Consider the following 26,024-nt stretch of genomic DNA (forward strand, 5'->3'; position numbering starts at 1 on the left):
CGTGCTGTTGTTTTCCCACTACAAAGTATGTCTCTTTAAAGAACCGTCGGTTGTTAGTAAGGAGCTATTAAAAAAAGCCAAACGGATGAAAGGTCAAAACCTATAAAATTACCAAAATCACAGCAAACACAAAAGGTCAAAGTAATTAAATAGTTAAATTATATTAATATTACAAAGTATTATTGAAAAATTCATAAAATATTAAATACCTAAAATTTTCTATGAACTGTGCGAAGAGCAGCCTCGTCTCAGTCTTTTCTTGCTCATTTTAAATTAAAGTGTCTGATTGTAATGAGAAAAAACAACATTGTGAATGAAAGTAAAAAATATTAAGTTGAATTGACATAAAGTGCAAAAAAGAAAAGGCAATAAAAAAGATGGCCAGTTAAAGTAATAAATAGTTACCTAAACCCCCAAAAATTATGTATAACTGATTGCCTCAATTTGTTAGTGTTTTCAACTAATTCAGGTTCCCTGTTATTAAACGTTTGCTTAAAACGTGCACAGCATTAATATTTTTCATAATATATTGTTACCGTACTTCGTATTATTTAAAATTTAGTTAAGGTGAAGATCTCATAGACCCAAAGCTAGAGTCCAGTTTCACTAGATCTCTCCATGGCAGGAACTTATTAAATCCGTTGTGAGTTACAGTAATACTTCAGATCAACCACCAGGTAGATGCAGACTTGAAGGAAAGAACAGCAGGCAGGAGACGAAGTGATGTTGAATAAAATGAAAGACGGTTTATTGAATAATCTCAGCTGTGCGTTAATGAGTCTAGCTCTGTCCAACTTCGTCGGACTAGAAATTGTCTTGTGACGTTATTACACTATCCCTTTGTGTAATAACGTGTGAATTCGTTTAAAATGTACCCTTATGTTAACATAATTGTGATACTTTGATAACATTTATATAATTTCCATCTGCAACAAAAACTAGTTTAATATTTTATTCAATATTCTAACATAGAAGAGGACATGGAAATATTCTACATTAAACGTGTTGTAAAGCACTGCATGTTTTATAGATATTGCAGTCTGAGAATATTTGGGATTATATACTGAAGCTCTTTCAAATGCATCTCAAATTCATTTTAGCAGATGTAACAGAAATATTGTGTGGTCTGTGATGGAGTTTTGTAACGTCAGATCTTTTCTGCCCTTCATCAACCTTCAGGTGCTCTGGGTTCACATCTGCACGGTACTAAGCCAGTTCAGTCTCTTTGATAAACAGTAGTATGCAATGATGTACAATGTTTGGATGAAAACCCACTGGCATTCTTCTGTTTCCCACGTATGTTTTTTTTGTCTGTGATGGCCTGTTGATAATGTCTTTTTAAGTTTATGTTGAACTCCAGTACTATCCTCTATGTGTTTAAGCCTCACTGAATCCAGGATTTGTTTATAGGTATACTTTAATGAGATTCCACTCTGTCCAAAGCAATATACTCAATGGTGAGACAGACTAAGCCTGATATGTGCCACACTTTTTTGGTGCCGGGACACTTTGAGCTTTAGTATTGTTAAAGTGTCTGTGAGTTTTCAGCTGACGAAAATCAAATGAAACATAACAGAATAATAATAGGACACCGCGGTGAACTCAGCTGAAGAATGAAAAGAGTGAGGCAGAAAAAAAGGATGTGGAAAAAGCCTCTCTGACCAGTGTAGCAGCCCATGAAATTGAAGTTTGGATGGCTGAACGTCTTTCAATTTTTTGGAGCCATTCTTGAAAAGAGGGAAAATTGATTGCTGCTCTCCACTTCATAAGGAATAGATCCCCGCAATCAAAATGTGGCTGACATTCTTGGCCGGATTTTGAGTTGGCACTGAGAATTTAGCTGTTGGGGCTAGCATGTTCGCCTTAATAATTGAGAGATAACCACAGCATCAAGTGTACTTGATGTTAGAAGCTCTCGGTATCCAACTGTAAATACCTGACCCAAAACCTCAATTTTATTATAAGACTTTAGGTACTTGAATCCCTGAAGCAAATATGTTGTTGAGACGTTATATAAGTTACCAAAACATTGTCAGTGGAACGTTCTGGAATCTCAGCAGCATCGACTCAGAATGCTTTACTGGAATGCAAACTGTTTGATCCATAAACAATAAGTAAACTCTAATGATTCTAAACAAAGTTAATTTCATAAACTCACAAGATCACAGAGCAGTTTGGTTTGATTCACAATGGCAAAGCTCCACTTTTCTTCTGTACAACTTAAACTTTCAAAGGGAATCCCGTCTGTGGTGGAGCAATGACCTTGTGGCAGCTCTACTAGTGGGAGGGGAGATAGAGGAGAGCAGCGTCTGTGAGAGTAACAGAAAGAAAGTGAGAGATACAGAGGGAAAATAGACAAAGAGACAGAACAGAGTTAAGAGTATAGAGAGTAGTGCGTACTGTCTAGTCACTTGGACGAAGAGAAGCACCACAGACAAGGGTCGTAATCTTCACCAATGAATGACATCAAACTGGCCCTCCTGGGCAGCGAGGGAGCTGGCAAATCCGGTGAGTGCATTGTCCTTTCATGTATTGTTTTCGGTTCATGTGTTAATGTGTGTTTTAAAGTAACAGACTTTCCGAGTTTGGGACATGATTCCAACTGTGCCCCAGTGATGTTTTTAACTCATGTGCTGAGTCGAGCTGGAAGTCATTCATGTTTACTGTTGCAGTGTGGCTGTATAATGTGTGTGAGCGCTTCACGACCCACAGAGTCTTAAAAACTCGGCAAGTACTTTGTATACTGGAACAGATTGCAGAAGTGAGGTCATTCTCGGACAAATCATCCGAGAGGGAAATTAAAATGGAGGGATGCAAATAATTGCTGAAATTGTTGGGAGATTATTTTTTGTTCCACTCTGTAGCATAAGGACATTTAGACCTTCGGGCTGCATACCTGTACTAATAACTATTAAGTAGTTGGAAAACAATTATTATGTAGGTCCCCCAGGAAAGAAACAGTGGAGGTGGTGGTGGGAGGTTTGTGTGTAGGTGTCCTTACTCAGGGTTCTGATCTGAGTAACCAGTGTGAAAACAGAGCAGAACATTCAGGTCTATTGTTGCAGATTTAAAGGTTTATGAGGAAAATGGGTTAAATTGGTAGTGCTTGATGGTTCTCATTTTGAAGAGATTGAAAGCAACTTTCACGAGGCTGCCACAGAGTGTGTATTTATGTGCAGAACCTCAATGAACCTGACTTCAATGACTCAATGAGCCAGCATAGCTTCATGGCTCAAATATTTAATATAAAACCAGGTAGTGTGCTCATGAAAAGACGAAAAAAATCATAACTCTAACGTTTTATCCTGACCCAGATATGCACCAGCACTAACTGTAGAATAGCCAAGTCTTTGACAAGGGCCTAAACTTTGAACTTGTGCCCTATTTCCAGTATTTATAACAGTCATTTACTGTACATCATGGTTCAATTTAAATCTCTGAACACGAAATAATCTCTCTCTCTCTTGTCCTCAGCGGTTTTGGTGAGATTTTTGACCAAGCGATTCATAGGAGAATATGCATCAAATGCCAGTAAGTATTATCTCACATGCACATTTAATAAGAATGTTTTATATGTGACTGTGGGTTTTATTAGTCTTAGCATAGCAGCCAGCTTAATGTCAACTGTGATGAATCACAGAACAAATCATCAAAACATGACGATTTTGTTATATATGTTCCTAATTAAAAGAAAGACCATGCACATGTACTAACATTTTAAAGAGAACTAAATGTAAGACTTTTGAAAACATTCTCTTAAAAATAAACGTTTTCCAAGACTTATAATCAAATAAAGCTTTATCATGTCATTTAAAGCTTTATCATTTCATTTAATACATCATGCAACTTATTACATTCTGTACTTTAATTGTGAAAGGTCTGTTTCTATGCAGATGCAGGGCTGTTGTCTATTTTTCTAATTTGTAAAAGTTGAAACTATGCTCTGGCCCTGCAGTCATGCAGATTTCTGAAGCACACAGCAGTCACTGCACAACCGACACAACTGCATGTGTATCACATCAGCCGCACTCTAATGCCCCTTGCGTTTTGTATAAATGTCTAACAATCCCCCCTCATTTCGAAGGTCAGATTTTACAATGGTGCTCAGGTTTGTTGTATTACCAAGTATTTCATCCAGCGTTGTTTGTTGCAGACTCCTTGTACCATAAAAGGTTCTCCATTGATGGAAGGCAGTTGAACTTGGAAGTCTTTGATCCATGCTCGCAAGTATGTGTTTATTCTTTCATAAGGGCTACGCTTATGAGCACCGCCACAGGGCAAAACGTTCAGATATCCCTGCTTCAGATGGGAAATGTGTGTTGTGTTCCAATGGGATTTATGATTTTCCCTCAAACTCAGTATACAGTGTGCAGTCTTTGAAAGCCGACCCTCACGGCTCACAGCTGCTGCACCTGGGACCTTTTATTTCAGCAGTTGTTGTTTCACTTTGATTTCCAAAACTCGTGAGACAGGCATCCTTCTATTCTAAAGCTACGCGTGCATGTACGCAAAAACATTGGCAGTCACCTCATTCATAACAAAGTATTTTGGAGGAGAACCAGTTTTTTTGGAAATTACATTAGCAGCTTTTAGAACCGAATGTACTGAGCTTGGATTGCCAGAGCTTTTGTATTCACTTTTCTCTATTATATTAAATTAACCCTGGGTTGGAATGGGGCAATATACTGTAACTACCCTAAAACCCCAGAAGCGCCCTTTTTATATATATGTTGTTTTTGACTGGAACCCTGTGTTTTCCCCACCACCCACTGTCAGAGTGAAGAAAGCAGATGTATCTTGGAGGAACCATTGGACTGGGCTGATGGCTTTGTGGTGGTGTACACCATCAGTGACCGTACGTCCTTCCTAAATGCCAAAAACATTCTGGCGCAGATCAAAGAGACCCGTCGGGAGACCTGTAAAGGGTGAGTCAGATTCTCTCCATTAACCTTCTGACCTTTTCCTGATGCTGCCTGGAACAAGAGAATGGAGAAAGAGACAGAGCTTTAATGAATGAATGTAGGCCATTACAGAACTGGGAGTGAAGGTTTCCTGCTTAGACAGTGCACATCTGTAAAGGTCAAACTGGCTAAAAACAGATTTTGAACAAACTAAGAGATCCTGCAGAGCGCGAAAGTCTATTCTGAATCCAATAGTTTCAATAAATTGACATGATCACAGTTCTCAGCTGAGTGTTCGTTTCATCATTTATAAAAAGTCTGGATATAAAATATAAAAGGATATAAAAGTCTGGATGGTTTTGACTTTCACTGGTTATTTGTCATTTGAAAGTCTTTTGAAACAATAGTATGTGAGAATGTGGGACTGGGCATCTGGAGCCCATTAGATCTCGGAAACAAGACGATGAGATCATTCATGGGTGGTCAGAATCCAGCATGTTCTTCCAAAATTGGCTTACAGGCTTTGACACTTCGACAAAATGACAACGATTTTCTGCTTTCTGTCCAGACTCAAGTCCTTTGTAAATTTCCAACACTCTGTTTCTAAACTAAAGTCATTCTTTGTTTGTTCCACTTCCTATGGTGTCATATCAGAAAACAATTAATGTATGCGATTCATATCCACAAAGTCATCGCTTCAATTACGCTTCTATGAAATTCAATAAATTAATTCATACTGTTATTGTGGGCATTATTAGTCTCAAACTAGAATCAATTATATAAATGTTTTGCATTCGGCTCTAATGCAACTCAATTGATGCATTCCTTTCTATAGCCATGTTCCTATTATGAAGCAATTTTGGCAAATCTGATTTCATTTCGTGTAAATAGGGAAGTCCCCATCTGCCTGGTGGGTAACAAGCAAGATCTCTGCCACAGCCGTCAAGTGAGTGAGGAGGAGGGTCGTTCCCTGGCCCAAGAAAACAAATGCCTCTTCCAGGAAGTGTCGGCAGCTGAGAACCACCTGGAGATCTCCAACCTCTTTACAAAGCTCATCCGCCACGTGATGGAACAGCTCAAACACAGAGGCGACCGCAGGCGATACAGTGGCTCCAAGTCCATGGCCAAGCTCATTAACAATGTCTTTGGCAAGAGGAGAAAATCTGTTTGAGGGTTTGAGCAAAAAAGTGCTCAGAAATGAATCTCTATTGAATCAGGAATAGAGTTTTGTCCTTGGTAAACCTACACTGATGTTCTTTAAATGTTCTTGGATACATACTGTCAAATAGGAACCACTACGGAGATCCCATGTGAGAACATCATAATATAGAGTTGTTTGAAAGTTGTACGCATGAGCTATAAATACTGTAGTGCTAGGACAAATACATGCATGTTTATACAACCCCACTGGGTTTATCGTATTAGCTCATTAGCTATGCATATTCACAACATATTCTACATGATCATTATTTGAATATAAATATTCTTGAATTGCCTTTTCTTTAGTAGAGAGAAGCACCATTGGGTTTCTTTATTCTCATATTATAACCACTTGTTTTCCTATAATGGAAGAGTTCGACTAGAGAAAAAACGAAGCATTTTTAACCTAAATATTCTACATTTTTGTATTTTACACATCTAAATGTCTTGGTGATATTTTACATAATACTGATGAATGTTTTCAAATGCTTGAAACTTTCAATTTTCTCTTCAAAGGGTAACACACATTCCTTCCTCCCCTTTCTGAAATTGTTTTATTGGAATGAGACTGAGTTTGCATTACGGAATGTACAACAAAGTACAAGAGAATTTCATCCGTCTAGATGATGTGATGAAGTCTAAATCGTAGGTAAATTACCATTGTAAAACACGATAGCAAAATACCTCTTGCATTTCTTCCATTGCAATCTTATGCTAATTGCATTTGTGAGGGGAAACCTATGTACTTCAGATTTTCTTAAACTAAACTTTCAAGATTCTTTTTAGTTTGCCTGGATTCACTACTAATAAGATGCAGGGAAGAATGTCAGTAACCAAAAATACATATATATCTGAGATATCAGAATCATTTAGTTGACCTATCCCTTAAAATAACAATAACAGTTTGTTAATAACACAAATGATTTGTACCACATATTGTCAACAGTACACTGAGTTTTGTTAACCACACAAACTGTTTTTATTTGGCTTATTATGCTGGGGTACCAGAAGGTGTTTCAATATATAAAAGCATTAGTCTAAGTTGGGCCGAGTGTGAACCTCTAAGTTAATGAGTTCTCCAAATAAATGAGTTCTCCAAAGGCTAATTGAAGTCAGGTTTTCAAATCAATGAGATGAGATTGGTGGCTTGAGGTGTGTTACCTTAGAAAGTATTAGACATGTTTAGTCACAAAGATTTACTCGAGAAAGAGCCATTCCCTGAAAACAATGTCATCTGTCACATGTATTACGTAAATAGATTACATTCTGACTTCAAGAGTATACATTCATGTATACATTCATGTTTAAATTACATTTTTTAAGTAAGGAAGGTTACTTTTAGATTAATTTGAAATACAATTTTTTTTTCAAATAGCTGTATTAAAATGACTGTAGTTACTTAGACATGTGCACTCATGCGTGTGAACAGACATTTGTCATAAACAGAGATGGCAGGCTATAGCTTTCCTGTACTCTTCTGCAATGGAAATATTCCCATTATTTCAAAATCCCTGTGTGGCCATATTTTGACAAACACTTCATGTTGTCAAGTGTGTTATGTGCTAATGATTATCCACAAAATATTAAATGTAGGCGTATTCTATAGTATCTGTTTAATATGACAATTATCTAATTTCACCATGACTTTAGAAGGCCTATAATGTACTATTTATCTCAATGGCAGTGAATTTAAACTTTTAAAAATTCACCTGTAAACACATCATTTTCAATTGGAATGATTGTACAGTATATGATGTAAACTGAATTTTATGAGATTGTTATATTGAATACATACAGTAGCTATAGGGGTATAAAGTAGTCAGAGTATAATAATAGTCTAAATGTGTTTTGTAGTACAGTATGTTATGTAGGTTGTTGAATGAAAATGAAGAAAACACCTGCAAGGCCAGGAAGAGAGTGAACATCTGTCAGGTGTAGACAAAGTAGCAAATTCCACAGTTATATTTTTATGCATTGCTTTTAAAGTAGCTTTTCCTAACAGTGGATGATGGAAACTGTTGCAACCTCTAGTGCGCAGGAGTTCATAAATCCACAGTTAAATCCATAGTACTGTTGATAATCTCCTTTAGAATGGGTGTCATGAACACAACACCATCCCAGCCACTAAGCATTGTTCATGTTAAAGCAGTTAAATGTCATGTTACCTTCCATCATCAATAAATGTTGGTTGCCAGAGTCCAGACGCTATAGTCCAGACGGTAGAGGCTAACTAATCTCAAATGTTTAGAGAAAACACTTATATTTTAAAAAAGAGCTTTGCAGGCAGGATAAGTTAAATGTTTGCTTCTTATCAGACAATCCAAAGGCTAAATTCAACGGTAATTTGCGGTAAATGCTGAGTTTGTGGGAGCGATCATGGAAATAAAAGCCTGCCACTTTGACTAAGGATGAGACTGTGGTTGTAGCTGTATGCAGAATATGTATGATTTAATTTTACACCATCAGTTAATTTACTGCTTTCTCAGTTGAATGATCTAGAATTAAACTAGAAATAACATAGTATAATTTATATGCATTGCCTTGTAAAGCTTATTCATTTGATGAAGACATAACTCATAATAAAACTACACAGTGGGACCGCATAGGCCTACTGTAAACTCTAGTCATTCTTACAGCCTCACACACTCCACTAGATGGAGACAAACACCCATTCAAATATTTACAAACCTTACCATTAATACGATGATCAAAAGCATTTCAAAACAAATACATGTCTGTAAGTGTGGTGAAAATAATTCCATAGATTGATGGTACCAGTGCGGAACCTGGAAAAATTGGCAAGACTTCTTTAAAGCATGTCACTTAAAAACTACAATAAGATACCTAGTAGAATTGTGGATGTGGTGACATTTCAGCTACAACGTGGGACTTGTAGGAACTGTAGGGTACAGTATGTGGTCCATTGCGTTTAATGGAGTTTGCGTTGTGCGTTACTGCAGCCTGCAGGTGTCTAGTACCAGTAATGTCCCTCACACCATACCGTAGTGTCCAGCCCCCCCCCCCCCACTCCTCGCTAGGGAGGAAACTTTGTAAATGTTATATCGGAAATTCTGTTGCACTGGAAATTTCGATGTCCTGTAAGTGGTATATCAGAGGAAAACGCTCTCACAAACACATCAACTCACTGTAAGGTGAGTGAACAACAACAAACAGCGTGTTCTGCTAACGTCTCGTGAGCTTTAAGAGGAAGCGAGTTGTCCGAACGCTTGGCTGTTGCCATGGAAACGTGGTCTGCACTGCCGTGTTCCACACATGTAACTAATGAACATCTAAAGACCGTTTCCGGATGAAAATAAAATGACGCTCTCCCTCTAATGTCCAATAATGTAAGTAAACGCAATGTTTGAACGTTTTCTTTAACAGTATTTTTTTTAACTCTTAACACGAAGTTTCGAGGAAGTTTACTCCGCTAACAGCTGCTCACGAGAGCTGATCATTTCAACAGAAACAACAGAAATACGTATTTTATTTTGACAAAGACATCCACGCTGAATAAAAGCGTAATTTCTACCATCTGTTATTTTATTCACTACACAGAATAACTCGGCACACATTTAGGATAGCTAGCCACTTCATACCCAAGCAATAGTGGGTGTTTTGAAACATAAGGTTGCAATAAAACATCTATTATGATGCAGGTTATATGCCAGATAATTATATTTAGCTGGATCGGGTCATAGGGAGTTAATTGCTACGTCCACAAGATAATAATTATTGGCTTTAAGCTCATGAAAACGGGTTGCCATTGCTGTGCCAGGTGATGTTGTCGTACGAAAGGTTAAGTGCTGAAAGTGTATATTAGACAGACTACATGAAGGTGTATTCAATACAGTGGGATTGTATCATTTCAGATTATAAATGCACTACAAATGTTACATTATAGCAAAACATTATTTGTAATAATTTTCTTGACAGAGGTTTACAAACTGCATAGGTCAGAGTTGGACATATTTGTGTATGGGCTTGCAAAGTTACTGCTTAATCTGACTGTGGAGATTCATGGTAAGCACTTTTGGTTTTATGTAAAAGTGTAAAATAACTTTTCCCTCAAGTCTTTTTTTTGTACTTCTCTGGCATTTGTATTTATAATGGGAGGAGTAACCTAGACACTGCTTCAGCCTGTTGTGTAAAGGGAGACACGTCTTTCTCAGACTGATTTTCCTGCAGTACTCGGCTATGAAACTAGGTCTGAAGGATGCAATGTCTCATGAGAGTCACATAAAGCTGCTAGTAAAAACCACTAGGGATTTCTGTCACTGTACATCTGTGGCATTACATTTTTGGTTTGGTCAGGTCTCATTTTAATTATCTCCAATTTTATCTTTATCTTTCTTGTCTATCCACCTTAACTCATTTTTATGTGTAGGTTTGGAATAGCATGAGAGTGAATAAAGGATGAAAGAGTTTTTAGTAACATTTAAAATCAGGTAATATTATATAACTAATTAATGCGCTAGCTAAGATGAACAGGGATCAATATTTTTACAGCATATTATAAACGTAGTTCGTGTTCAAATCAGCATTTACTTAGTAGTAATACTAATGAATGCACCATTAACTAACACAAATGATTTTATTCACATTAACAAGAATCAAATTCTGAAAAAAACTATATTGCTCATTGTTATTTTATGTTGCATTTACTGTTGTTAACAAATACAACTACATTGTAAAGGCCTTTGGTTGCTTCCACTAGATCATGCGGACAGGTACTTTAACTAACATACAGTGTATGAACTAACAATTTGCAATATCTTCTTCATTTCTTATATTTATCAAACATAGTTAAGGGCAATGAAAACACAACGCTTCATTTTGGAAGCTCTTTATACACCTCTGATGACATGTATAGTATATTGGATTTCTTTCAATAGATCATTCAAAAAATTACACACTGGACCTTTAATGCATTTACAACTTTATTGTTACCGTTACCAACAAAATGAAATATAGAGCATATACTTGAAAAATAGGAGCCTGAAAGGTTTAGAAGGATTTCATTTGTACATCTGGTCTTTAAAAGGCAGAGGGCAACTAACTAGCCATCGTCGCTGTCCTTCCAAAACCTTGGATGTCCAAATTCACTGTTTTTCAGGCAATGAGGATTTAACGTACACGTTCTGCAGTAAACAAAGCATCAAAACGGCGATTGCCTGTTTTAACTGACAGACAGATTCTTACAGCTGCCATGTTAAGCATTTCTCCTGCTACTTTACATTTGTTTACACAAGAAAGTGACACATGCAAACCATCAGCACACTTTACACAATGCCACTGTAACACTTCACTAGGGTGTGTTTGCGCATTTCGCTCCCTCAGGCTCTGCAGTAAAGCTAGCTTTCTCAGGAGCGTTTGTTGTCCAGGTGAGCTCCTCAGACATTTGCAGTCTGAAGATTCATTGTTAATGATTGCAACAGGTGAGTCATATTTGCCGCTTCAGGTTGTGGGTTTTCCTTTGTTTTCTAAAGTTCACATAATAGGTTACTGAATTTGGTGGCATTCAAGACTTGATCGATCTTAAAACGCCATTTTCCACAAATCCTCTCCTGCAGAGGCTAGTGAATGGTTGAGCAACGACTATGATAAGGGCTGAAGCGAAAGAGTTGTGGTGTTCTGCTGTTTTTTCTTTCTTATAGATGAGGTGATGTTTCCCAGCTTGACCACCTGGGATCTGCCTTTAAAGAAGTCCAGAACGTAAATATGTACACATGTACTTTACTTTTTTTAAAGAAGTATCCTAGGATGATCCACTAACTCCTAAAAATGACCAAAGGCTTGTTTACACCCAGAACGTTAACTGTAAAGATAACTACAACGATGAGCAAATTACAGACCATCACTTAAAAGTTTTTTGCATAAGAACAGATATTAATTTCATTGTATTTCTCATTCATCAGCAGGAAAATACTGTTATCATTTTGGTGTAGATTCAAATTTCTTAAAGATGCTGTGAGGATCTACTGACAGAAATGCAATATAACATACACATATGTTTTCACGGGTGACTTTGCATAATGAAGTGTTGCGGGACCCCTTACTCGGAATTCTCCATGTTGAATCCACAGTAGCCTGGGGACGATCACATAGAATGCACTTTTCGAAAGATTATAGCGCGAGCGCTCTAGTTGCTGTTAACTGCCATATTATCAGAAACTTTAAAAAGGTACAAACAGAAGGCGCTTGCTCTGACTTTGCTCAGTTAACCTCCATCAGCAGCGCTCAAACCGCTCCCTGCCAAATACAATTCACAAGAGGAGCCACTAACAGCAATAAACGCTTTCTATATGATCGGCCCCTTAAACGGACCGTTTCGGAAATACATTATCTCCTTCGGCAAAGAAGCGAAAAACCGCGATGAAATCTTTGTCCTGTGTGAGAGCCGGTGTAGTGCTTTGAAAGGGAGGGGTAAGTGAACCGTTAGTTGCAATTTGCGAACTCACCGCTAAAATCGGCACATTGCTCCTTTAGATTTGAAATTACTTTTTTAAAACTTGAAAGTTATTGTTATTATCCTTTGTGTGAAGGGGCCTCCAATACATACTATGAAAAGACAGTTTGTTTATTTTAATAAAAATTTGAAGAATTACTTTCTTTTTAGTTTTTGAGCAGAGTAAAGGGGTAGAAAGGCATCAATTGCGCATTATATTTCTGTTCACTGGTACAATTACATCTTATATTTTGTGTGTTTAACACTTTTTTGTTTTTCTTCAATTTATAAAGGGTTTCGGCAAAACGTTTTAACTCGGAGCAAAAACATTAATATTAGGATTAGAACCTATAACTTTACATTTATGGATGTAACTTTTTCCAAGCAAATCAAATTATTTAACGAATTAAAAATCAATAATGAAAGCTAAACATAATTTACAAGGGTAAAAGTTATGGAGAATTTTTAAGTTCTTTTGCTTTGTTTGGAATTACAAAAGTATCATGAACACGCCTGTAGTTAATGATGTTAGACATTCTAACACAGAGGGGTATCTTAGCAACCTGTCTGTGGCCTCTGATCTGAACAACTTAATATTTTTCCTTAGAACAAATAAATTACACCCTGGACTCACCTTCTCACTCACTGTACATACTGTGCAGTATGCACTACAAATAAATATCTTGGTTTATAGTGGGGACATCTTGCAGATAATGGTTATGATATCTTAGATTAGATTTTCAAGACAAGCCATATCTATGGTAATGAATCATTTATAGGTTTATAGATACCGTAATCTTACTTTTCATAGCACTTTCATAATGGTTAGATTATATCAAGTGGCAGTCCATTACAGACCTACACTTCATGTTGAACAGGAAAACATTATGTTGTATGGTGAGGTGAAGCACTCAGGTAAATTATGATTATGAGGTTAAATGACTTCAATAGCGTAAGCCGTCCAGACACGCTAGACACTCTATCACTTGGTAATGTAATTCCAAGCTTCATTAAGACTTTGACGTTTATCATTTTTCTTCAAAGGTAGCTGTCAATGAACAATTAAGCTGCAGATAAAAGAATCAAATCTTTGCTAAGAGGGCCAGCTGCTTCCTCTGAGATTTCAGTTAGCTTTTGTGTATCATTGATTTGTCCATTTACAGTAAATAAACAAACAATCAATACACTTCATACGCCAGCACGCTTGCAGTGAAGCTATACAGTATAGAATTTCTGCATAATATTTAATCGTTATGTATTTTACCATTCGGCAAGTATAGCACTTTATTCATAAATAACTAGATTTAAAAACATTTTCTGTTTGATGGAGACAATGAAAAACGAGTAAGAGGAGAAAAAATGTGTAGTGAGACAGAGGGAGGAGGAAGGAACTCTATCCAAGCCCTGTATTATCTTTGTGTGTTCAGGCATCATAGCAATGTCACATTTAACTGGGGCTCAAGCCAGAGAGGCAGCATCTCCTGTGCTCCGGAAGAACAATACACATTTTGTCCATAAACAACCAGTAAACAAGCACTAATGGGGTTTTCACAGTGATCGAAATGAAAAATGCTAGGAGATTGATTTCTGACATTCTATCTGCCATAATTACTTTGCAGCGAGGGCTTCCAGAAATCTGTGGATTGGTTCTTAGCTGGTGGTGTATTTTGTGAGGCAGATGAAATGTGTCTTTCTTAGAGTGTATTACACTGGCTTATTACACTCTTGTCTGTTTATGTTTGCTTGGGTACTTTGTGCTTGTATTTCTTCTAATGTAATTGTGAGATTTCTTCTCTGTATTATGTCGTTGGGATTTTTGGTTTGTTTTGAGTCTTGTTCCTGTGGTCTGGAAGGTAGGGCATGGTAATTGTGGCATTGCTCTTCTGATATAAGAGGACCTGGGGAGATTTTCAAGGCAAAAAATGAATGCAAAAATCTAAATCGGAACTGCGTGTGCTGTGCGTTGAACCATATTCAGCATCAAAGGGATAGTTCACCCAACAATGACAATTCTGACAATTCAGTAACGAGATCTGCTCAGTTACTGACATTCTTCCAAATATCTTCATTTGTATTTAGCAGAACAAAGACATTTATACAGGTTTGGAACAATCTGAGGGTGACTAAATGATGACAGAATTAAAAATTTTAAGTGCTGTTAGGATACTGTATGATTCTGACCACTGAACTACGGTTTCTTAAAATTGTATTTCAGATGGTTGTATTTTGGTTCTGGCTTTCTCATCATTTCAGCCTATTGTTTTAACATAATCTGTTTGTATGTTTCATGACCTCGACACATCACCCCCTCCCTGTCCCATTTTCTTAGGCCTGTTAATAAGGAAACCCTGATGTGCCATACTCTGATCTATTCAATTCAGTTCAATCACATAACTCTGATTGAGCTATTAGTGGTTCTTAGAATGTCACAATCGTTTTGTTTGTTCAGAAAGATGGTCAGTAATAGGACCTGCAGCGCTGTTATAAGAGGATCTGTCAGCGGGACTTGATAATTCCACAGAGAGACGAGAGGTTAAAGACACTGCTTACTCATTAATATTTAATCACTGTCTGTGTGGCGGATCCACTTCGTCGCTTCCACTCATCACACCGTAATTGCTTTACATTTAATTTGGCTCTGGAGCAAGTTTTTAAGCTGAGTAAATTGTGCTTAATGTTAGTGTGGGGACGTTAGACACTTGGTTTCATTTAAAGGGAGAAGTGAATGGAAGATCAACAGGTGAGCCCTCGCTAATACGAGGTTACTGCAGAGACTTAAACCGTATTGTGACAAGAGACTGTCTGAATATTTTATTGTAAGAGATATCATGTTTGTAACTGAGAGTGTTTTGTGTTGTTGATCTTCTGTATGTGAACATTGATTTCCCACTTTTAGATGACACATACAAATGTTCCTGGAGCAGAGAAGATAATGTCTTCCCAGTGGACTCGTGCAAACAGTGCAGAAAAGAAGGTGCCCCATACTCGGATTGAGGATGAATCCAGCATACAGGTAGAACCATTTCCATATGTGGCCTATTACATACAGTACATCGGGGTGCAGACTGATACACACAAACATGCCCATCTCGACCAATGCTTCCTACAATTTTTGTTCTTGCTCTGCCAAACCCTTTTTTATTGGACAGATGCTGCTTATTATAGGTGCATTGTGGAAAATTAAGGAGTATCTGTTGACAAAAATGCAACATAATATACATAACAGATGTGCATAAAGACCTTAGATTATGAAGTGTTATGTTTTTATCACCTTAGAATTCGCATGCATGTTTTTGCATGAATAATTTATATTTACGGGGCCTTGCATAGAATTCGCCATGTTGTTTCTACAGTAGCCCTAAATGGACAAACTGCTCTACAGGGCATGTTTTGCAAATACATCTCCTACGGCGAAGAACCGTGACGACATCTTGGTCCTTGGAAAGGGGGGGTGAGCTGTTGGTTGCAGTTCGCAACTTCACCACTAGATGCCGCTAAAATTCATACACTAGACCTTTAACATATAAGCGGTTTGACCATCTCCATCTCTGGAGATGAGCTGAAAATTCTTTGTATAGAAATAGGGAGCTCATTAAAACTAGTGAGATTTACAGAAACGCCAACATAATAATAAAAATAATAATGATAATGATAATACCACCAATAAAGCTTGGTTCAACGGGATTACATGTGAAATCAAAGTAATTATTACAGAAATATATTTCTTTAGTATTGTTTTGTTTTATAGCTATTAAATGTGTATACTGTATATTTTGTAATTAAGTTAATTTATCATAATTATTGTCAATTTCTATTATTATTCTAAACTAAATTATTATACTAAAGTAAGTGATGGTGTATTTGTTCATCTACTCAGCACCTTGGCGGGCAGACTAAAAAGTTCATTTGAGACCCTTCTCCCAAATGCAACCATACCATTACATTATACGACCAATTTGTGTTCAGATCAGAGGCAAAAGACACATTTGAGTTTACATTAGAGCCCCGGCCTCGTGCTTTGCTGTCTGATCTCCCACTATTATGCCAGCGCCCTCATCGGGTCTGGAGGGAAATTCCACCTCTTTATGCTGTTGATTGCCCTCGCCCTCTCTGGAGGTTTCTGACTGCTGTCTTTGCCAAATCCGCAGCAGGCAGTGCTCAGCCTTGCATGCGCAGAGATAATGATCAAGTTAATTAGACCTGAGATTGAATGAACTGCGGCAGCAACTTAATCATTTGTAACTTGATTAGAAATACTATATTCTCCCAAACTCCAGAGACTGGCAAACTTGAAAATTAAGTTCCACTTTAAAGATTCAGGTCTCAAATTAATGGAGTATAGAGAAGCTGAAAAACAAACCCACCCTCATTCTGTCCCCATTAGTCAGAGTGGAAGCGTTGTTTACTGTCACTGTAGGAGAAGGGGGGTATGTAATACTTCGCTGCTAATGCTGCCCTCTTTATTTGGATCCCCAGAAAGTCTATTCCTTTGGGGAGAAATTAGGTCAAGGCAACTTTGGGTTTGTTTGCGAAGCCACTCACATCGAGACGCGGAGGAAGTGGGCAATTAAGAAGGTGAACAAAGAGAAGGTAAGTGTACGGTCATCATGTTTCATCCTGTTGACAGTGTTGATAGATGGAGAGCGATGCAATGCTTTTTGTCCCTGCAGGCAGGCACCTCTGGTGTGAAACACCTGGAAAGGGAAGTTAGCATATTGAAACAAGTGAAACATGAACATATTATACATCTGCAGGAAGTCTTTGAGTCACCAAAGGTGAGAATAATAACACGAACCAGTGCTGGCGTGGGCCAGCACATGAAAGTTGTTTCATGTGTGGGTCATGTGATCCGTGTGTGTTGGTCTTCAGAGGATGTATCTTGTGACTGAGCTTTGTGAAGGAGGCGATCTAAAGCATTTCCTGCAGAAGCGAAGGAGCTTCACTGAGGAGGAGACCAGACACATCATCAAAAGCTTATCGGAAGCTATTGTTTATCTGCACAAAAAAGGTGAAGCCCACAAAGCCCTACACTTTTTTCACTTTTATAAAGGATTTATTCATTTTTTTAAATGAATATTCCCATATAAAAACATGTCATCCAGTTCAGTTGAATCAATTTCTGACCAACTGAGCCATTAGCCTGGGAAGCATATGTTTTTGAAGTTCGCAAAAAAAGAATCTGTACGTTTCTATGAAGTTGTTTAAGCCGATGGTGGTGGTATTGGGAACCTAGCTACTAACAGTAAATAAAACGAGACCCAGAAACCGAAAACACATCATTCGCGGAAACAACCGACAAGTCACATCAATTTAATTTTCACTACATTCGACTTTATTAGGCCAATGTGTTTCCATCTGCCACAAGTCGCATTCATTTTTTATGGCACAGGTTAAGAACCACCTCCAGTGGGCGTACAAACTGTTATGCAATTCTTTCAGAAATTTGTTTGCAATCGCTGGTTTCTGATGCGAGACACCAAAACTCTCATTAAAACAGGGCGATGAAAACAGCTGCTTGCTCATTTTCGAGACGAACAAGTGTTTCAGTTTTCATTTCTAAAACTGAACCCTGATGAGTTAATGGTAGGTCTAAATGCTATTGTAACATATAAATCGTTAAAAGTAGCTGCAAGTTCTGTCACATCCTAAACTTGCTGCAGACCTATACTGTAGTTCTGTTTCAATTACTTAATGTATGCCTACGATCCTGTAACATTTTGTGATCCCCTTTAAGGCCAAGTCATACGCATTAGCTTGAATTGCTTTGTTCCCACCAATATCCAATAATCGCTGTGATGATAGCATCCGCATTAAGTTTTTTTGCCATAATGGAGAATCTGGTTTATTTTAATAATGCGAAAATAATGAACAACTGTCAGACAAAATATCGGCCCATTTTAATTGAGTCTGAGGGGCTTATTTTAAGTCGCTCTGCTTTTTTCCTCTTTTCCTCTCCTTCTTGTGAAATCTGCAGTTAGAGGTAATTTAGGACGTTGCTTGGCAATGAGACACCATTACATGGGGCTAATGAGTCATTAACAACGAGCAGGGGAGGAATACTGATTAATAGGTGTGTTTTTCAACAGTCCCAGAGTGATGGTGTGTCTCACATTTAGAGGAGCTAATGATGCCACTTGTGATGTGTATACTGGACTAGAGTGTTTTATGAGGGTGCAGTATGTTAGCCCCACACAAGGATTATAATTAGATTATTTTCACATTTCTAGTTAAGTACGTACAATAAACGCGTGAAGCAGTAATTTAGAATCATGAGTAAAAGTGGTAAGGAAATGTCGGCACTGTATGACAGGTTATTATGCTTTTAATTAAAATTGGATTTTGACTTCCTATTATTAGTGCTGAGCATTTCATTTCAGTCGGTCATGAAAACATTTTTAAAACCGTTACTTTTTCAACACGCTGCATACTTAGAATTTTCTCTATGAATAATACTTAACCATCTCTCTCTTGCTTTTACTCTCTCGCTCTCAGACATTGTTCATCGTGACCTCAAACTGGAAAACATTCTTGTGAAGAGTTGTCACCAAGGCAACGATAACGAAATGGTCAATATCAAGGTGAGAGAGACGGAAAAAACTTGCGCGCAGGCATGTGGTAAGGCATTAAAACGCAACAGGACCTCTGGACGCTCTCTGTTGTTTAGTTCTCTCATCGTCCTCCTTTACCAAACCTTTTAACTGCTTTTTAAATACTGTCTCATTACACCAGACCTCCTGCCTAACCCCTTTCATATCACATTCTCAAAGAAAATGAATCGCAAGTGGCTTTTCTGAGACAAATTACCAGCCGGGCCACAGCATGGAGCAGAATCGAGCGTTGATGGGAGCCGACCGAAGCAGCTACCTGGAGGGGAGGGTTGAAACAGGGCAGCGCTGGGTTATAAATCAGAGTAGAGCGCGGCCCAAAGACAGCGCTGTCCTGGCACTGTATTAAAAGCTTTTATCTGGCAGAAGGTGGTCATCTCTTCTGGATATTAATCCTACCTGCACCAGTGAAACTGTATACGCTACTTGTATATATTATTCATATGGCCCAGGGCACGTAGTCTTTGTGCGATTGTGTGTGTACTGGATGCATCTTTGTTAGGGTTTACAGCTGGAAATACATGGATATACAGTATATGAGAGAGATACAGTGATCTAGTTAAGTGCAGTCGGGGGTCCTCAGTGTGTCCAGTGCAGGATTCACATGTGTCTGTGGGAAAACTCATTAAGATTGAAGGAACAAAAATATATATGACTTGAAAAAGTGTCGAATTTATATCAAGCGCAATGCAGTGCTTGTCGTTGCTACAAAGGTTGATCAATCAACAAAAAATGGAACTTAAACATTCCTTTTATTCAATATCATGTTGCAGTATTCAGGGGAAAATAATTCCTTCAGACCTGTAGAAATGTGTTGTTTAAGTCTCTAAATCAGTGGTTCTCAAACCGTGGGGGACTCTGATTTTGGCTCATTTTATGAAATTTTTTTATTTATCATAGATTTTGTGCATTCAAATATCCGTAAAATAAGACCACCAACCAAAACAATTGATGTTCAGCATTGTATAACTGAATGTGTTTTTCGTTTATTACAATTCAAATTGTAAGATTACCAGTCTTCACTTGAGGCGCCACAAAGCGTTGCACTGTAAACAAAAACATTTGAGAACCACTGCTCTAAATTACCAGAACTATGCTAATCTTAAAGCCACAATATGTAAGATACATTTTTGCATTACAATAAAAAAAATCCCTAGCTTGATGTTATATATTTAGTTCACTTGTGTACTTATATTATCTTTCCAACAACATTTCAATTCAGAGAAATTCAGCAATTTAAACAGTGTTACACCGCTCCTCATTGTGTAAAGAGGTATACTGGTCAATTGCGTCATGACTGTTTCGGTTTCAAAAGCAGTACTCTCTCGTGATACTTTGATGTTTGTTTGTTTGGGTGTAAGATTTCAAATATCGTCAGCATTTGTCCGGAAATTGAAGTCGATTTGACTTTACAGTTGGCATTAAACAGAAGTGATAGTGTTTTCTTCCCTAATTTGATGTATATCTGAGTGAAATTAAGAATGAATACAAATAATGAATGAACAAAGGAACAAATTATTTCAATTAAAACTGACATGGTGTGCAGTTTATTACTTAAAAGTTTCTACAAGATCAGAATCTGACGACAATCTTTAAGTGTGTGGGAATGGGTTAAATATTGTTTGTTTTTTGGTTGTCTTAAGATGTTATCTCAGTAATTTTACCGAGGCTTCTCCTCTTCCATCTCAGGTCACAGATTTCGGACTTTCCGTGCAGAAGGGTGGCGTGGGCAGTGAGAACATGCTGCAGGACACCTGCGGGACACCCATTTACATGGGTAATCCACATATACACACTCACACAGTCACATATATTTTAACTATTCAAATTACTTTTGTGTGTGTGTGTGATGGGGTGTTAAAGTGAATGAAGAGCTAATTAAAAAGAGCAGTAGAGAGGAGATGACCTCATTTAAGTGATATCAGTGAGGCCGATAACATTTGAGAAGGAATGGAGGTTAAAAGCTGTCAACGGCATCAGATACATTATCAGCCTTCACACCGGCCTCAAACATCTTTCATTATTGACACCTTAACTTGCTCTTTCAGCACCTGAGGTGAAAAATGGTCACCAGTATAGCCAACAGTGTGATGTGTGGAGCATCGGCGTCATCATGTACATGCTGTAAGAAGATCTCATCTCTTTTTCCTTCTCCTGCACACACATGGACTGCAATAAGATGCTCATGGCTGTTCTGTTTCCACTGACTCACACTTTGCATTGTTCACACACGTGATTGGTTGTCCGCTGCTTAACTACAGTAGTGTTGGTCTTTGACAGGCTGTGTGGAGAGCCTCCTTTCATAGCCAACTCTGAGGAGAAACTTTTCGAGGTGATAATGAAGGGAGAGCTCACTTTCTCTGGCCCTGTGTGGCGCACTGTTAGTGAAGCAGGTTAGATCCGTCTCTCATATTTACGTGGTTCCATTACATATTCAGGTCCTTTAGTGTGGTAAACCCTTTTGTGTTTTATCTCATAGCTAAACATGTACTGCGATGTCTGTTGAAAGCTGACCCGGCACACCGCATGACAGCCAGGGAGTTGCTAGATAACCCTTGGATTTCGGTAAGAAGAATCAACCTTCTGTAAAAATGAGGTCATGAATATTATACTTTTATAAAAAAGGTAATACGCTCTCTTCAGTTTGGTGAATGACAAAAACTGTAACCAGACAGAAGAAAGTCAAACAATGTCTCTTGTTTAGGGGGATACGTCCACCACCACCACACGTACTAACGTTTTAGAATTGATGCAGCAGTTCCGGAGCGCACCGGAGGTTGAAGAGAGTGTAGAGATGAGTGAGGGACTATGCAACTTGTCGCTCATTTCCAATCAGGATGGAGAATCCGGGTCTGGAATGTCTCAAGAACAATCAGGAACCCCGTTACCTCCTGTGGAGGACTTCACTGACAGCAACAAGCCCTCCTGTCTGAAGACGGTAGATGTTCTTCTTATAAAGAACTTTTCTACATAATGGATATGCAGTAAAAATGGATGAACACACAGTTTATAATATAGAATACTGACCTGAAATACTGAATAAAAGAGAAATAATAAAGTGGGCGGACTTGATAAAAAAAACACACAGCGACCGTTTAAATGGAAGTCCCACCTTTAAATTAAAGTTGCCAATTTCCTTATTAAAAAAGACAACACGTCCGTTTTACTTCAGTCCTCATCCTAGAACCATGTGTCCAAATGAAAAGTAATGGGATTGGCTCAATGAACAAGATTGGACAACATAAATAACAGTTTTTCTATGCCTCATGTCTTTCTGTTTTCATGCTGTATGTATTTCATTCTCATAGCCTCTGAAGAAGAAAGTGTCAGCCTCATCATCTAATGGGGTTAAGAAATGCGCGAAGGCCTGCAGCTCTGTCAATTCATCCTCTACACAGGTATGCCATTCAAGCTGTTGTATTTCACACCTTCTGCTTTGAAATGGACTGTTTTGCATTTTGTTAAATATTTTTACTCTGTTAAAGGAAGATATTTAAAAGAAGTCCCATCATGACTAAAATCCATATTTGGTCTGCTCCTACCTTAAACTGCCACTAGATGGTGCCAAGTTAACCCTGCTATAACAGCTGTGACACACTGTGCCGTCCAGCAGTGTGATGTGTTGTGCTTTTGTGAGATGAATGAGAGTGTCTTATCTTCGCAGCCCCACACAGGTAACAAACCCCCTGCTCAGCCAAGCACAAAGAGCTACAGCAAGGCCTCCATCTCGGGATCCTGCGTCAAATCACCATCACCAGCAGATGCAGCCGCTGTAGCATCCAACCCAAGCAGGCGCGAAAGCCCGTCCCCACGCCCCTCCACCTCTTCCATCCGCCGTTCCACCAATCCAGGCTTTGGCTTCCGGGCTAAAAAACACAGCTAGACCTCAGCAATGAGACTGGTTGAGTGGCCATATTGAGTGCCAAAGGTGAATGCTGTTCCAGGGATCCACTGGGGTGCAGCGGGCCTGTCGAAGTGACTTTTAAACCAGAACCATTTTAAAACAAATCAAAAGTTAAAATCAGAACTCTACTTGCTTCACTTTTATAAAATGGTGAGATTGAGAGTAATTTAGACTCCCTGGGTCTAATAGCATTTCTTTGTTCTGATGAACACAGATATTTGGAAGAAGGCGTGAAGCCAAACAGTTCTTGGTCACCGTTGAATTTCTTTATGAATTTCTTTGTTCTGTTAAACACCAAAGAATATATTTTGAAGAATCAAGGAAAGCAAACAGTTCTGGGGCACTTTTGACTATTGTAATTATTCCCGCTATGGTAGTCAATGGGGTCACATTTGCGCACATTCTTCCAAATATCTTGCTCTGTGTTCAGGGTGAGTAAATAATGACCGAATTTTTATTTTTAGGTGAACTGTCACTTTAACTCCATACACATGCGTGATATTCATTTAAACATAGTGAAACATTATATTTGAAACATAAAAAGAATACTAATAGGGGTGTGGAACTAAATTAAATGATGACAGAACGTTCATTTTGGAGTGAAGTACTCCTTTAGGCCTTTGTATAGATTGGACTCAGGCCTCCTCTTTTTGAGGATGGGGTATTGGTTTTTTGTCTTCCCCAGGCTCACAGAGGTTTTAGTTGAATATATGAGGTGAAAGAAAACCAACATGCTGCTTTAGTTTTATGAAAGTGGAACAGCTGAACTTATTACTGTAAGAGCCCTGCATGGCATAATATCAGTGACATGTAAGAAAAGGCTCAAGTAATCTATTATACTATTGAAATGTTTCTTTGTGAAGAATGTATTGGTCATAACAGGGTTTAATAGGTTTTTGCAAAGGAGTCATTCGATTTGATCTCCAAACAGAACATGGTATTCACCACTTTAAATTACATGCCACAGCTATACTGAACGCAGATTTTCCACTGAATCTGTCTGTTCATTTAAAGAATGTAGATCTGTTCTCCTGTTTAAAATGTATTAATCATGTCAGTCATCTTTTGCCAAATATGAAAGGTTGCTGTTGTTTATTAGAAACAAATTCGCATATTGCAAATAAATCATCCAACAATAAATATTGTTTTATATCACTTCAAGTGGCTGATATTCACAACACATATGTGACCCATTATTTTCCAGAGAAACGTTCCTACAGGTGTTAAACGTGTAGTATGCATGCAAGACAAATAAATAAAAGCAAGGGGGACAAGGGGACTTCAATATTAGCTGTATGCTATGACTGTGAGCGGTGGGGCGCTGAATGCTTGGACACCATGAAGAGAGCAGGATTGGGAGTCAAAGTGCAGGCTCTCTAATCTTGTTGAGAGCAGCAGGGGATACTGTAAGTACTGCACCACTCAAGCACTGGTCTCTCTAGTGAAGAGAGAATAATCCCCAAGATGGATACAATATTAAAATAGCCAAGCAGAACTCACAGAGAATGCATTGCAATCCTGCTATTTGCATGAGGAAGTGTGAGTGTGTGTGTAGACAACCGAAGTTTCATGTTCGAAACAGAAGAGCCAGCTCACGATATCCCCATATTCAGTTTCCTGTATGTCTGGCCATAGTCACTTTTGATGGATTGAGCCATTAAATAATTATAGTGTGTGACAGTGTTTATTGCCCATACACAATGAATCACATCCCCAACCTGATCTGAGAGATTGTACTACAAGATGGGCTTTCAACTACCGCAGGTCCAACTGAACCGTTGTCGACAAAGAAGGACTCGGGAGATAATGATTTATTTGCGTTGAAAAAGTGTCAATCCTATCAAAGCTGGGGAGTGAATTTGCATAAGGTCTGTTTACAGAACCTCCTGTACTGCTAATGGCGTGTCAGTAGCACGGATGGGATTTCAACATATGGCCCTCATTTTCTGTGCCAGAGTTTTAATTCATTATATCAGTGAGGGAGAAAGAGAGAGAGAGAGAGAGAGAGAGAGAGGGAGACAGAGCGAAATCTTCAAATTGAATTGTACTGGTGGAATGTGACCTGCAGTAAATTACAGGAGTGCATCTGTAGGCCTCAGGGAGAGAGTGAAAGAGAGCAGAAATTTAGTAGATTAGCAAGAAAACCTTGCTGGGAAAAATGAGCGGATGGGCCCGATATCTTTACTTTCCACTGTGCCAGCACATCCACACTTTAGTTTGTCGTAAAATTTATTTTTTGTAAGATCTCTATCTGGCAAACTTTTCTTCCGAAAAGGGAGTGCGCGCACGACAAGCAGGCAAGCACGGCTGCTGAGAAAGGGGCGTTTGTTTGGGACAAGCCGTAGAAGCACAGGAAATTAGAAAGGCGGCCAGTCGGAACAAGGTGTTTGCCTTCCTCCTCTGCAGTAGTGTAGCCTGACAGATGGGCACAGGGGAGGAGATAGAGGAGAGGAGGAATTAAAAATCGGTCTCTTCTTTTAGATCCCCGAGTCAGAGGCACGGAGGGATGCGGAGATGCAGCCCACTGTGTGACTCCAGGAGGTTGCGGGTGTGCTAATGTCACTCCAAGTTGAGGAATAGAGAAAGAGGGATTGCAAGTGCCCCCCCTCCGGTCTCCCACCCATGCGCGGCTTAGAGAACTGCATCTCAATAACCTTAATGGCGCTTCTCTTAATTAATCAGCTCATCTGCCAAGACCCGATACCTGCGGTCGAGTCCCCCCTCCTCATACCGCGCAGCATCCTCAGATTCCTCACCATGCCGTCTGTGACATTGTAGTAATGAGCTAATGCGGCTACAATGTCACACCAACGTTGCGGGGACGTTATCTGCGGGAGCTCATCTCACATGCTGATGTCCCCGATCCCCTTCAATGCGAAGAGAGCCGCTGTTGTGGGGCAAGGTGCTGACACGCAACCACAGATGTATTTCTGGGGAGGTAAACGCAGGCGAAAAACTCAGATGAC

General features: G+C 38.7%; 2 protein-coding genes across 2 annotated transcripts; both read left to right on the forward strand.

The window, feature by feature from the left end:
• Window positions 1-2,171: 2,171 nt before the first annotated feature.
• Window positions 2,172-8,716, forward strand: rerglb (RERG/RAS-like b). Its single transcript, XM_079456458.1, has 5 exons — window positions 2,172-2,508; window positions 3,475-3,531; window positions 4,154-4,227; window positions 4,777-4,925; window positions 5,793-8,716. Exons 1-5 carry the CDS (start codon window positions 2,457-2,459, stop codon window positions 6,070-6,072), a joined length of 612 nt encoding a protein of 203 aa, XP_079312584.1. The 5' UTR covers window positions 2,172-2,456; the 3' UTR covers window positions 6,073-8,716.
• Window positions 8,717-9,137: 421 nt separating this feature from the next.
• On the forward strand, window positions 9,138-24,216 carry stk33 (serine/threonine kinase 33). The gene is made up of 13 exons (XM_079466103.1): window positions 9,138-9,448; window positions 15,446-15,562; window positions 17,026-17,139; window positions 17,220-17,324; window positions 17,419-17,557; window positions 19,042-19,127; window positions 20,844-20,931; window positions 21,203-21,278; window positions 21,435-21,547; window positions 21,634-21,719; window positions 21,859-22,092; window positions 22,463-22,552; window positions 22,819-24,216. The coding sequence occupies exons 1-13, from the start codon at window positions 9,437-9,439 to the stop codon at window positions 23,035-23,037; spliced, it is 1,479 nt and encodes a 492-aa protein (XP_079322229.1). The 5' UTR covers window positions 9,138-9,436; the 3' UTR covers window positions 23,038-24,216.
• Window positions 24,217-26,024: the final 1,808 nt, after the last annotated feature.

This window comes from Barbatula barbatula (genome assembly GCF_947034865.1).
Source record: "Barbatula barbatula genome assembly, chromosome: 1".
Classification (NCBI taxonomy): domain Eukaryota; kingdom Metazoa; phylum Chordata; class Actinopteri; order Cypriniformes; family Nemacheilidae; genus Barbatula; species Barbatula barbatula.